The following is a 12,569-nucleotide window of genomic DNA, read 5'->3' as shown; positions in this document are numbered from 1 at the left end:
TTCATGAGATAATTCATGTTCACTTCATACACCTACAAAATAACACTGAAAAGTGACAAATACTACTAAACTAACATAATGTGATTATGCACAATCTACTCAACTGTAGACATTCATTTACTTGGGAAACACTGCATGGTAGATTCTGAACACCATGATACATGTCAAAATTTTATCTACAACACTGCAAAATAAGATTCTATAAAGTTTCTTAAGAAACAAGACTAAAATCACATACTTGAGTGACAGTATATCTTCTTTCACCTGTACTGATCATCTTGTTACCATAAATTGATTTTCCTTACTCTCATGAAATTCTGTATCACATTTTTTTAAACTGTCAAAGGAAAGACAGATCTTGAGCTTCAGTCACTACTAGCAGTGGTACAAGGAAGCTATGTAACATCTTATAACATGAAAGAAATTAAAGTTGAAGAGAAGTATAATACAACATCACAGAGTCCACATTTTGGAAGCAAAACTTTCAAATACCTGTTGTACTTTTGAAAAACAACTTCCCACTGTATTACTTTCTTAATTTGTGTGTAAATATGATTTCATGTATATATAATTTTAAATCATTTATTAGAAAGACACTTTGTTACTAAAACAAATGGTGTAGAGTTGTAATTAAAGACATTGTGTCATAATGAGCAGCTTATGATAGGAAATGATTACTCTGAAATGTAACAATTTCAACATATCATTGTGGATATATACTACCAGCTCTGTTAGTCTGACTGTTATGGACATGAAATTTGCAGTTAGTTTTAAAGTTAGGCCTCACCAATAGATTTGTAATATCAACTGCAGTAACAGAAACTGTGTAAAACTATAAAATAAGAGATATACACATTTATTACAAAGAAGAATGACTGTAGAACAGAGCATTTCAGCAATGCTTCCATATGGTTAACACAAATACTAATTTGAGTTACTCTTTTCATGTAGACTTCTCAATTTTATAATTATTATGAATCAGATTGGAATTGTTTCTAATCATCTCTGTATGTTACACCTGTTCTGAAACAATAAACTAATTTATCTCTTATTGACTTCTTACTGTAAATTCATTTATGCCCTTCCATTAATTTGAGCTACTAAAACATTTTCAGCATCTTCTAACACTCAAATTCTACAGCAAATATAGCTCCAAACACTCATTTGAAAATCGCAATTGCACTGAATCGTGGCACAAACTTGCAGACAGAATTAATAAGTTTCCTTTCCTTCTTTTATGTTCTCCTTTTCTAGCCTGTGAAGGGAATGGGAGGAACAGAGTGGACTTGTTAAGTAAGATTCTTACTCTTCATGAAATGTGATGTGCCTATAATTAGATGGATTTAATTTAAAGAAGCATTAGACCTAATTATGTCTTGGCAGCTGTTGATATCAAAGTTCTGCCAGCAAAATACTATGACTGCACTGGTGGGTGAAATTGCCTAAATCAAAACAAAAGCAGTTAATTATGCAGACAATGACAAAAAGAACCTGTAAATGAAACCTAGATACTTTGTCAAAAGACAATCAATGATGTTTTATAGTAATTAACTCATCTGGGATCACAGAACTGTCATATTCTGACAAGCTGTAAATTCTTTATTTCCTTTACATCACTGCTACTACAGTCTCAAACTGCAACATTACCTACAGTTTTTATGAACAATCAAGTGTAGTAATGCAACAGGACATGCACTTCTCTACAAAATTAAATTGTAGCAAAATAATTATAATTATCCGTCAAAAAATAGCTTTTGTTCTACTTTTGTAATCCACTTTTCATATTTTTATTTTGAATTAGGTTGAAGGCATGAAACAGACTATACAACCATGTCACATTCTGCCACACTGCTTCAAGTTCATGCTTTCATCATATTTCCTGGATCCCATCATGAAGGAGAACATTCATGCTTGTGGAAGGCACACACTGAGAAGGGACTCTTACAAGCTGCATTAATAATTGACTATTATTAAACTGATATAAGCTATTTGTACTTTACACAGGATAAATTAAACAGTAGATTGACTGGATAGCTTCTGTTTACAAAACTGTTGCTGCTGCTACATCAGTTGCAACAATTCACAGAAAGCCGATAAAAAATGCACCACTTAAAGAAAGCTTTGTCTTTTAAAAACACAAAAACAAAGATTTTTTTATGATCCATATAAGTCTCTTTATAAGACAATCTATTGGCTTCGAACCATTGTAGGCCTCTTCGGGTATCACGTGGACTGTGTTTGGTATGGCTATGTTTGGGTCCTTGATTGTTATGCTCGAGTCCTCAACAAACATCACAGTTAATAAACAGTGCCCAGTAAAGTAATATTTTATCATGACATTCAGCACACTTCTTGATTCCGTACACAACTGTATGTTCTGGATCTGTTTCCTCTCTTTACTACGGCTGTAAGACATTGCTATCTATGCTTCAGCTACTGGTTTCTTATAAGAAATTACAGTAGTGCTATTACGTACATGTCACTTGTATATACACAAATGCAGTGCTCTTTTTTTATACATACTGCAGTTCTCTTTTTTACTAATTTCAGTTTGAGAACTGTAACATCTGATTTAGCTGTATATTTCAAGCATATAGTAACACAAGGAACATGGTGAAAATACAAAACAATTTTAAGCAGAAAAATTATACTTTACAACATTTACACTGTACACTCATACTGGTTTGAAAACACATAAAAATTATTTATATGTTTATTTTCCACGTTTCTTGTGCTTAAAATACACAAAAAACTGTCAGGTACTGAGAGAAGAAGTATTGCCCACATAGGATGTAGCAATTCTCACATTTGGCAAAAATAAATTGATGAAAGGAAAAAAAAAACAGTTTCTTTATTGATATATAATACTTCATCTACAGACCCCATTTAAATTAACTTAAATGACACAAACAATAATTCATGAATACTAATAATAATGACACTTACCTACAAACTTTTCAGACCATTTATACTTCCCTTTCAAACCAGTTAGTAACACCTGTGTTCATACTTCATGTAAAAGAATCATATTTCTCTTTTTTCCATACTTTTTATCTCTTCTCAGTCAGCAATGTTTGCTTACATAATCCAATACAATCATCAAGAGGAACACTCCTGTTATTTCATTTGAAAAAGCCTCTCATTCTAAATCATAACAATACTCTACTGGCACATGCATAATTGATATCTGGTTTGCCTGGGTCTAGCTAAATTATGACAAACTTCCCCTTTCACTGAAAACTGAACAAATAGTGTTAACTGAAAGAATTCACATACACTATAAAAAAAAAGAGTGCATACCAGGCAATCTGAGAACATCATAATGCTATTGCAGGAGAAGCTGTAGATGTCGATCAACAACTCGATGATCTTCTGGATGAATTAGATGCTGGCTTCAAACGCCGTGAACGACTTGATGTTAAGAAACCTGGACCTGCTTTTACTGTTCACAGACAGGTAAGACATTCTTAAGCAGACATAGTAACGCTACTTACTTCACACTCATTGCATGACAAATGAAGAAGAGGATGCGTGAATGATATTTAAAAGTAAAGAAACACATAAGAAATTTGTTCCCTCTTCAAAATTAAAGTCTCACTTTCAGTCTCCCAGAGTCAAGTGCCAAAAGTAATAAATCTAATTCTTAGCTACATCAGTTACGTAAAACATGAGGGCAGAGTTTGATTGCCTCATGACATGTTGATTTCTTACTGTGGGACTACAACGTTTAAACAATGCCATTGTAGTTTGGTTATTTTTTGTGACCTTATGCTTTACACTCTGTTCAACTTCCTGTTGAAACATGGCATGGTATACAAAAGAAAAATAAAGCTCATTTTTTGTACAATATATCTTGGAAGTTCTTCATTGCATTCATTTCTCTGTTACATACATGGTGTTAGAATGTTACAGAAACAATGGGGCTGCCATGCCCAAACATTCTCACACTATAAACAAACCTGGGGAATGGCTACGGTCACAGACATGGGCCATCTTTTGCCAACGCATTCATGGCTCATGTAGAGAAAACCCTTGTAGCCACCCAGAATCCTAAATATCTCATTTGGTTCAGACTGACTAAGAGTGTCTGCATGATCTGGACAAAGGGTTAGGACACCCATACAGATTCCTCTGCAGCTTCAACACTTTCTCCCCTGTTTGCTTCACCTGGTCCTCCTCAGCTCAACAAATTACATGCTTCAATGTTGACTTCTACCCCATTGGTGGCTCCATCAATATCTCCATCTACATCAAACTTACCAACTACCAACAACACCTCCATTTTAACAGCTGCCACAATTTTAACACCTTCTATACAGCCTATACACTTATAGTGATTGCATCTACAGTGACCAGCAGTTCTCCTGACATTACCAAAGGTCTTGCTAAGGTCTTTGTTTACTGAATTTACTGTTCCTGCTTTGTCTATGAACAGATCTCATGTGTGTTGTCTACACAGTTGCCTATCATTCCTCAAATACTCACTGACCGGTTACAAAGGAGCATCCCCCCCTCTGATGACTCAGTACCATTCAGGACAGGAGCAACAGAATCATATTCTCTGCCAGAGTTTTGACTACCTCTTTTCATGCCCTGAAATTAGACATTTCCCATTTCTCTCACAGTGATATTCTCCTGCCACCCAAACATCACTGTATCACATTCTACACTGACCTGACAAAAGTCATGGTATACCTTAGAATATCAGGTCAGACCTCCTTTTCAACAGCATAGTACAGCAACTCAACATGGCATGGACTCAACAAGTTGTTGGAGGTTGAATATCGAGCCATGCTGCCTCTACAGTCATCCACAATAGCAAATGTGTTGCCAGTCCAGAATGTTCTTCAAACCAGTCACAAACAATTGTGGCCCAGTGGCATGGCATATTGTCCTCCATAAAAATTCAATCACTGTTTGAGAACAATAAATCCATGAATGGCTGCAAATGGTCTCCATGTAGCCGAACATAACCATTTCCAGTCAATGATAAGTTCAGCTGGACCAGAGGACCTAGTCCATTCTAAAATACAGCCCACACCATAATGGAGCCACCACCAGCTTGCACAGTGGCTTGTTCACAAGGTTTTGGGGGTCTGCACCACACTCAAACCTTACCATAAGCTCTTACTAATTGAAATTGGGACCATGGTTTTCTAGTATCTAGGGTCCAAACAATATGGTCAAGAGCCCAGGAGATGTTCTGCACGAGATATCATTCTGTTAGCAATGCCACTCATGTTGGTCATCTGCTGCCATAGCCCATTAATGAAAAATTTTGCTGCATTACCCTAACAGATACATTTGTTGTACAATCCACATCGCTTCCTGCTGCTATTTCACACTGTGTTGCTTGACTGTTAGCACTGACAGCTCTAAGCAAATGCCATGTTCTCAGTCATAAAGTGAAGGCCGTATGTGGTGAGAGGTAATGGATGAAATCTGGTACTCTTGAAACAGTGGATCTCAGAGTAAAGAACACTTATTTCCAAAATGAAATGTCCCTTGCATCTAGCTCCAACTGCCATTCTACATTCAAAGTCTGTGTTAATTTCCATGGTGTGGCAATAATCATGTCAGAAACCTTTTTACAAGAATCACCTGAGTACAAATGATAGCTCCACCATTGCACCTTCTATACACAATACTGCTGCCATCTGCATAAATGCATATTGCTATTCCATGACTTTCTCACCTCTGTGTAAGTGGTTGTAATCACTAACAAGTTGTCTGTCCACATGAATGGCCTTCACCAAACTGTGAAGATTACACAGTTGGACTATTCAGCTGCCAAGTATGCCACGCAATGTGATGTGCTTAATTTCAATGGCTGCTTTATGTCCCATGCCATCTGGAACTGTACCTTCAATAACAGCTTTTATGAAACATATCCTTTGTTCCCATAGCTTGCCTGGCCTCAGTCTTCATTTGTCCCTTGTCCTCCAACTGCCTCAATCCCCTTCCCTGCTCCTACTCCAGCCTCAAACAGCCTTTATCAATCTGGCTCACCTCTTCTGTTCTAGCTTTACCGCTCGCAGTGCTGCACCTAGCAGCCCATCATCCTGCCCTTGTACGCTACCACAGACACCTTCTACTTTTAAATGTGCTTGTTCTTCTGATGCAGGACTTCGACTAATAGCAGAATATATATCGAACACTCTACTTTTAAATGTACCTGTCTGCTGTCAAACACCTCCTCTTCCTGATACTTCATGCGTTTATGTGGTGACACAATCACCTGTCAAGAAGCAGGCATTGTACATTTATACAATCACACTGAAAGTCCTTACTATTGCTATTATAGATACCATGAAAATGTGTAAATCAATTCTTAGGTGAAGTTATATCTAGATGAAGTTATAAGAAGTGTTAACATAAATTGCTACAGATTAAAACTGAGATTTACATAAAAAATAATAATAATTGTCACTTACATTTTGGATGAGTAAATATTCTATGTTGCTCACTGTACATAGAAGAAATTTAAGAAAACCCATAAAGTGAATCATACTGAAGTTTTACATTCTATGTATTTTATTCTTCACTTTCATTATACTTTGATTAATGTTACTTAGTCATGCTGTAATCAAGAGCTAGTAACTGTTTTCTGTGGAATACTTCATTTAATATTTTCTTACGTTTAGGTCCCTTCTAGTCACAGTCATTCTACAATGAGAATCATAGCTACTGTTACTGATGATAACATTTAATTATGAAGTGCAAGATCTCAAAAGCTTCATGATATTTGGTGATCATATTTTTTCAGTTCTGACAAATAATATAGACTCTGAAAAACATTCATTAGGATTTCCCAGAGAGAAACATCCAAATTTTTAACATGATGTTCATATCAGAATTTGAAAGCTTTCAACAACACTTAATCACACTGCACTTATATTTCTTTACAAGAACAGAACAACCTCCTCCATCCCGACCTGTATGGATTCTGAAAATATCCACCATGCAACATCCAGCTCTCTTTCTTCTCACAAGACATATTGAAAGCTATCATTCAAGGTAATCAGGCAGATGCAGTATTTCTTGACTTCCGAAAAGCATTTGACTCAATACCATTGAAAGTGAAGAAGCCCTGAAAATGTGGACAATCTCAACTAGATTTTACTTTAGATATTCTCAGCAGGTGAAAGCCAGATTACGAATCATAAGGTTCTGACTGTGATCCCTGTAGATTCTGGGATTTTTTTCTTGTTGCTTGTCACTTCTTTCACTGCTAAGAATAATTTGTTAATGTGAAAAATGTCAAGCTTCTCCATGGTTCAGAGTCCAGGGGTCCTCTATAACTGACAGAATAAGTCAGTTTAAAGGTGGGAGGAAGCCAAGAGCAAACCACCTTCAATAGGACCATGTCTAGTAAAGTTGGCAGATGTTCAAACTAACTCTTGGGTTGACCACAGATATACATGTTTAAGAAAGACCAAATAAGTATGGAAGAGGACACTCTAGCACTCTCGCAAGAAGCATGGTAATGTACACATGCCAATTGAAAGTGCTGAATCATTTAAAAACAATGGAATGCTTCTGCTTCATAGTAATTTCAACCACTGGTTTCTGCAGTGAAGACTGCTTGAGGCTTGATTTGTGCTACGTGCAAATTATGAAAACAGATGTGATGCTGCCAGTATTATGTAAAATCGAGTATTCCACTGCTTTGCTTCAGGCTTGAGTTGTGCTATGTGCACAATTATCAAACCGGTGTGATGCTGCCAGTATTATGTAAAAGTGAGTATTCCACTGCTTGTGTGTAATGATCTCACTCTGCATACATATGACAGACTTTTATTCATTTTAATAAATTGTGGCAGACACTGCTGGAAAATGATACTCTCAGTTATCATGGGAATTCTACATACTAAGCTAAACACTTATCCAGACAGGTTATCCTTGGTGGTCCATCAGGTGGTGTAAGGGAACAGTGAATGCATCTGAGAAAACTTTACAATGTATACAGATTTTAAACTTCAAATCATCCATTATCATGTCTCTGTTACACATAATTAGATAGCAATATATATGAAACTCCCTGCCAATGTCTACACTCATGTTTGAAACTCGCAAACAGCTCTTATGTGCTTGGCTTGACCCATGCATAAAATCCAGTTCTGCACCTGCAGAGACCACATTCCAGTTGGTGAGTTCATAGGCAAGGGCACAGAAGGAATTAGGATCAATACATGTCTTCTACTCTGAGCATTGGAGTGACTCTCTGGAGTGTATCTGGCAGAGCCTGGACTTCCCCTCCTCCTGCTGAAGCTCGCCAAAGTGCAGTACTTCTTCCTTCCTGCTCATTCAGCCAACATGACACATAAATAGCAGATTTTCAATCTAATTCATATTTACACTATTCTGTAACTTATCAGGTACAGAAAGTTGGTTGAAACCTGAAATTGATAGCAGCAAGATTTTTGAGGAAAATTTAAGTGTATACCAAAAGGATAGACAAATGGGAAATGCAGATGGTGTATTTGTTGCAGTAGATAAAAACTGAAGCTGAATGTGAGATTATCTGGGCAATACTCAGTATCAGGGGTGGGCATGGGCATAAAATGATAATTGGATCCTTCTATCACCCACCAGGGCCATCTCCTGACGTAACCAAAAACTTCAGAGAAAACCTCAGTTCACTTGTACGTAGGTTCCCCAGTCGTATTGTAATCATTGGTGAAGAATTTAATCATCCAACAATTAATTGGGTACAATTTTGTTTGTGGTGGGCATGATAAGACATCCTGTAAAACGTTACTAAATGCCTTCTCTAAAAACTATCTAGAATAGGTAGTTAGGAACCCCATTCCTGATGGAAATATTTTGGATCTAATGGCAACAAATAGATCTGACCTCTTTGAGGATGTCCACATCGCAGCTGATATCACTGACCATGATGCAGTTGTGGCAATAATGATTACAAAAGTACAAAGGACAACTAAAACAAGCAGAAAGACATATATGGTAAACTAGATAAAAAATCAGTAATGTCGTACCTAAATGAGGAACTTGAAACTTTCAGCACAAGTCAGGAGCATGTAGAGAAATTCTACCTCAAATTTAAAAGAATAGTTGACCAAGCACTGGATAGCTATGTACCCAGTAGAACAGTTCATAATGGTAGGGAACCTCCACAGTATACAGTCACTGTAAAGAAACTTCTAGAGAAACAGAGATTACCACACTATAGCTGTAAAACAAAGCATAGGGTCACAGATAGAGATACTCTGAATGAAACATGTTTGGCTGTAAAGAGTGTGATGCATTATGTCTTCGATGACTACTGTAGCAGAATATTGTCAAATGAGATTTCACAAAATCCAAAGAAATTCTGGTCTTATGTAAAGGCTGTTAGTGGCACCACAGTTAGTGCCCAGTCCCTAGCAAATGAGACAGGTACTGAAATTAAGGATATGAAAGCAAAAGCTGAAATGCTGAACTGTTTTCAAATGTTCCTTTACAAAGGAAAACCCAGGAGAACTGCCCCAATTTAATCCTCGTATCACTGAAAAGATGAATGAAATAAGCATTAGTGTCGGTGTTATAGAGAAAAAGCTGAAATCGTTAAATCTGAATAAAACTCCAAGCCCCAATGGAATGCCTGTCAGAATCTATATTGAATTTGCAGCTGAGTTAGCCCCTCTTTTCATTATAATCTATCGTTGTTCCCTCAAACAAAAAACTGTGTCCAGTTCTTGGAAAAAGGCACATGTCACACCCGTCTACAAGGGTAGTAGAAGTGATACACAAAAATACTGTCTGATATCCTTGACACTGATTTCTTGTATATTCTTAGAATATATTCAGAGCTCAAATATAAAGAGCTATCTTGAACCAAATGACCTCCTCAATGCCAACCAGCATGGTTTTCGAAAATATTGATCATGCGAAACCCAACTCACACTTTTCTTACATGACATATTGAAAGATTTGGATCAAGACAATCAGGTACATGCATTGCTTCTATATTTCCAAAAGTATTCGACTCAGTACTACACCTACACTTATTGTCAAAAGTACAGTCGTATGAGGTATCAAGTGAAATTTATGACTGAATTGAGGACGTTTTGGTAGGGAGGACACAGCGTGTTATCTTGGATGAAGAGTCATCGCCAAATGTAGAAGGAACTTCAGGTTGCTCCAGGGAAGTGTGTTAGGACCCTTGATGTTCATGTTGTATTTTAATGACCTTCCAGACAATATTAATAGTAAAATCAGGCTTTTTGCAGATGATACAGTAGTCTATAATGAAGTACTATCTGAGAGAAGCTGCATAAATATTCAGTCAGATCTTGGTAAGATTTCAACATGGTGCATTGATTGGCAACTTGCTCTAAATGTTCAGAAATGTAAAATTGTTCAATACATCAATGAGTCACTGTCGGAATCGCCCAGCTCACACAAAGACCTGGGTATAACACTTTGTAGGGATATGAAATGTATTGATCACATAGGTTCAATTTTAGGTAAACCAGATGGTAGACTTCAGTTCATTGGTAGAATATTGGGGAAGTGTAATTGCTCTACTAAGGAAATTGCTTACAAATCACTTGTGCGACCCATCTTCGAATATTGCTCAAGTGTGTGGGACCTGTACCAGGTAGGACTAACAGGGGATACTGAATGTATACAGGGAAGTGCAGCATGAATAGACACAGGCTTGTTTACTCCATGGAGGACTGTCACAGAGATACTGAAGGAACTGAAATGACAGACTCTTGAGGACAGATGTAAACTATCCTGAGAAAGTCTATTAACAAAGTTTCTAGAACCAGCTTTAAATGATTACGGATATACTACAACCTCCCACATATCGCTCACACAGGGAGTAATTACTGCATGAACAGAGGCATTCAAACAATCATTCTTCCCATGCTCCATACTTCAATGGAACAGTGGTTTGTAGAGTACAGATGTATATGTAGACGTAGAACTGTTGCGTATTGACCCCTGTAAGCAATAATGTTTCTAAATCTGAAATAACAAAGACTCTCTTAGTCAGCAGCAATAGCAGGACTTTTCTCTTATTTGTTGCAGTCAAGTTTACAGGCAGTCAACTGAAAGACTCAATTACAAGACTGACCAAAATCACTGTTAGTAGTACCGTCATCTGGGGTTACTTTGCTCTGCTTTTTACAGATTTTTACAGAAATTAGATTCAAAACAGGATTTCTTTAATGCTTCTGTGTTTCAAAATATTTTTAATAGTTAATACTGTCTGAAATCTGTATTCGTATATCTTAAGATAACCATTTATTTCTATTTTAGATTGTTTACTAAAAAAGTGGAGCAAACACACCTTGCCCCGGGGATACCTTGCACCGGATATCTAAATTACAGTAAAAATAAGGATTACAGAGGGCCAGAGTAATGTTTTACCATAGGAATGAAAGAAAAGACAGCGGTTGCATTAGAAAAAGAATTACAGAACTCTGGATCAATGTTTGACCACAGGAATGCAGGAAAAATAGCAATCATGGAAGCACAAATAAATTTTATTACCAAAACAGTTTTACAAATGAAATATTTAACACACAAAGTAGTCTATATCATGAGTTATTAACTCCAATATCTACCAAGCTCTGTCATGGAGAAAAAAACCACGTCGGCTTATCGGTTTTGGAGGCTGAATGGTGCAAATTATTTTGTCAAAGTCATACCTCATTTCATCTTCCATGATTTCTTAGACTTTTTATTGAACGTTTTGTAGCTCCATCATCACTAACATCAGTAATTAATCCAGGAAAATATTCGTCTTCATATTTGAAGATCACATACTGGCACACAGTGTGAACAACTTTGCCACATTCTGGATCCCTCATCTTCGGCCTGGTTATTAACTGAGTGTCATCCACTTCAAACACTACAGGTGATGGTGACCTAATCTGAGATCTTAGACAATTCTCATCCTCAGATAGCTTTGTAATCTTCTTCTGACCTACTTTCTTGATCTTTGTGTCATCTGCATTTCTTCATAACTTTTTTCTGCATCACTATCACACTTTTACCTTGTGGTACTGCAATTTTCCTTCTTTCTCTGTTACTGGCAACACCAGTAGTCCATTCAGATATCTTATTTTGAAAGGCTTCAATGAAATATTCTTGTACTGCATCTTTTATCACAATGCATGTAGGAAGACGACAAAGAATTTCATCAACATTGATTGAATGCATGCTGCACTTTCTGAAACCTGCTATTAGGTTTTTTGCTGGGCTTTTGCCAACTATATCCATTAGTCTTCTTAACAGAAATGGAAGTGCTGTTTCTGCAAAACAGTGTCTTTTAAACCTTACTTGCAGCTTTCCCACCCTGTAAGGATCTGTCTCCAGTCTGCTTTCATGGGCCCCAAGAAAGCAACATCCAAAGGGTACTGTTTGCTGGTAGACAGGTGAATGAAATTTTATTCTCTCAATAGAACTTTAGAACATAGCATGTCAAATGTGAGGACAAATTATCACAGATTACTTCCTTCTTTCCTTCCAGATTTTTCAATCTCGGTAGCATCAACTTAGTGAACCACTCACTAAATGTGTTACAGTCAAACCACGCTCTAGGGCTATGTGAG

The 12,569-nt window shown here is 36.9% G+C and overlaps 1 protein-coding gene across 2 annotated transcripts in view; it reads left to right on the top strand.

The window, feature by feature from the left end:
- The window catches only part of LOC126175647 (receptor-type tyrosine-protein phosphatase N2), a 468,697-nt gene that overhangs the window by 268,458 nt on the left and 187,670 nt on the right, over positions 1-12,569 (top strand). For both annotated transcript variants that reach the window (XM_049922539.1, XM_049922538.1), the window contains exon 8: positions 3,335-3,456. In XM_049922539.1, the coding sequence (XP_049778496.1) occupies positions 3,335-3,456 (122 nt within the window). The remainder of the gene's footprint in view (positions 1-3,334; positions 3,457-12,569) is intronic.

This window comes from Schistocerca cancellata, chromosome 3 (genome assembly GCF_023864275.1).
Source record: "Schistocerca cancellata isolate TAMUIC-IGC-003103 chromosome 3, iqSchCanc2.1, whole genome shotgun sequence".
NCBI classification, from domain to species: Eukaryota; Metazoa; Arthropoda; class Insecta; order Orthoptera; family Acrididae; genus Schistocerca; species Schistocerca cancellata.
This window is presented reverse-complemented; position numbering and strand designations above follow the sequence as displayed.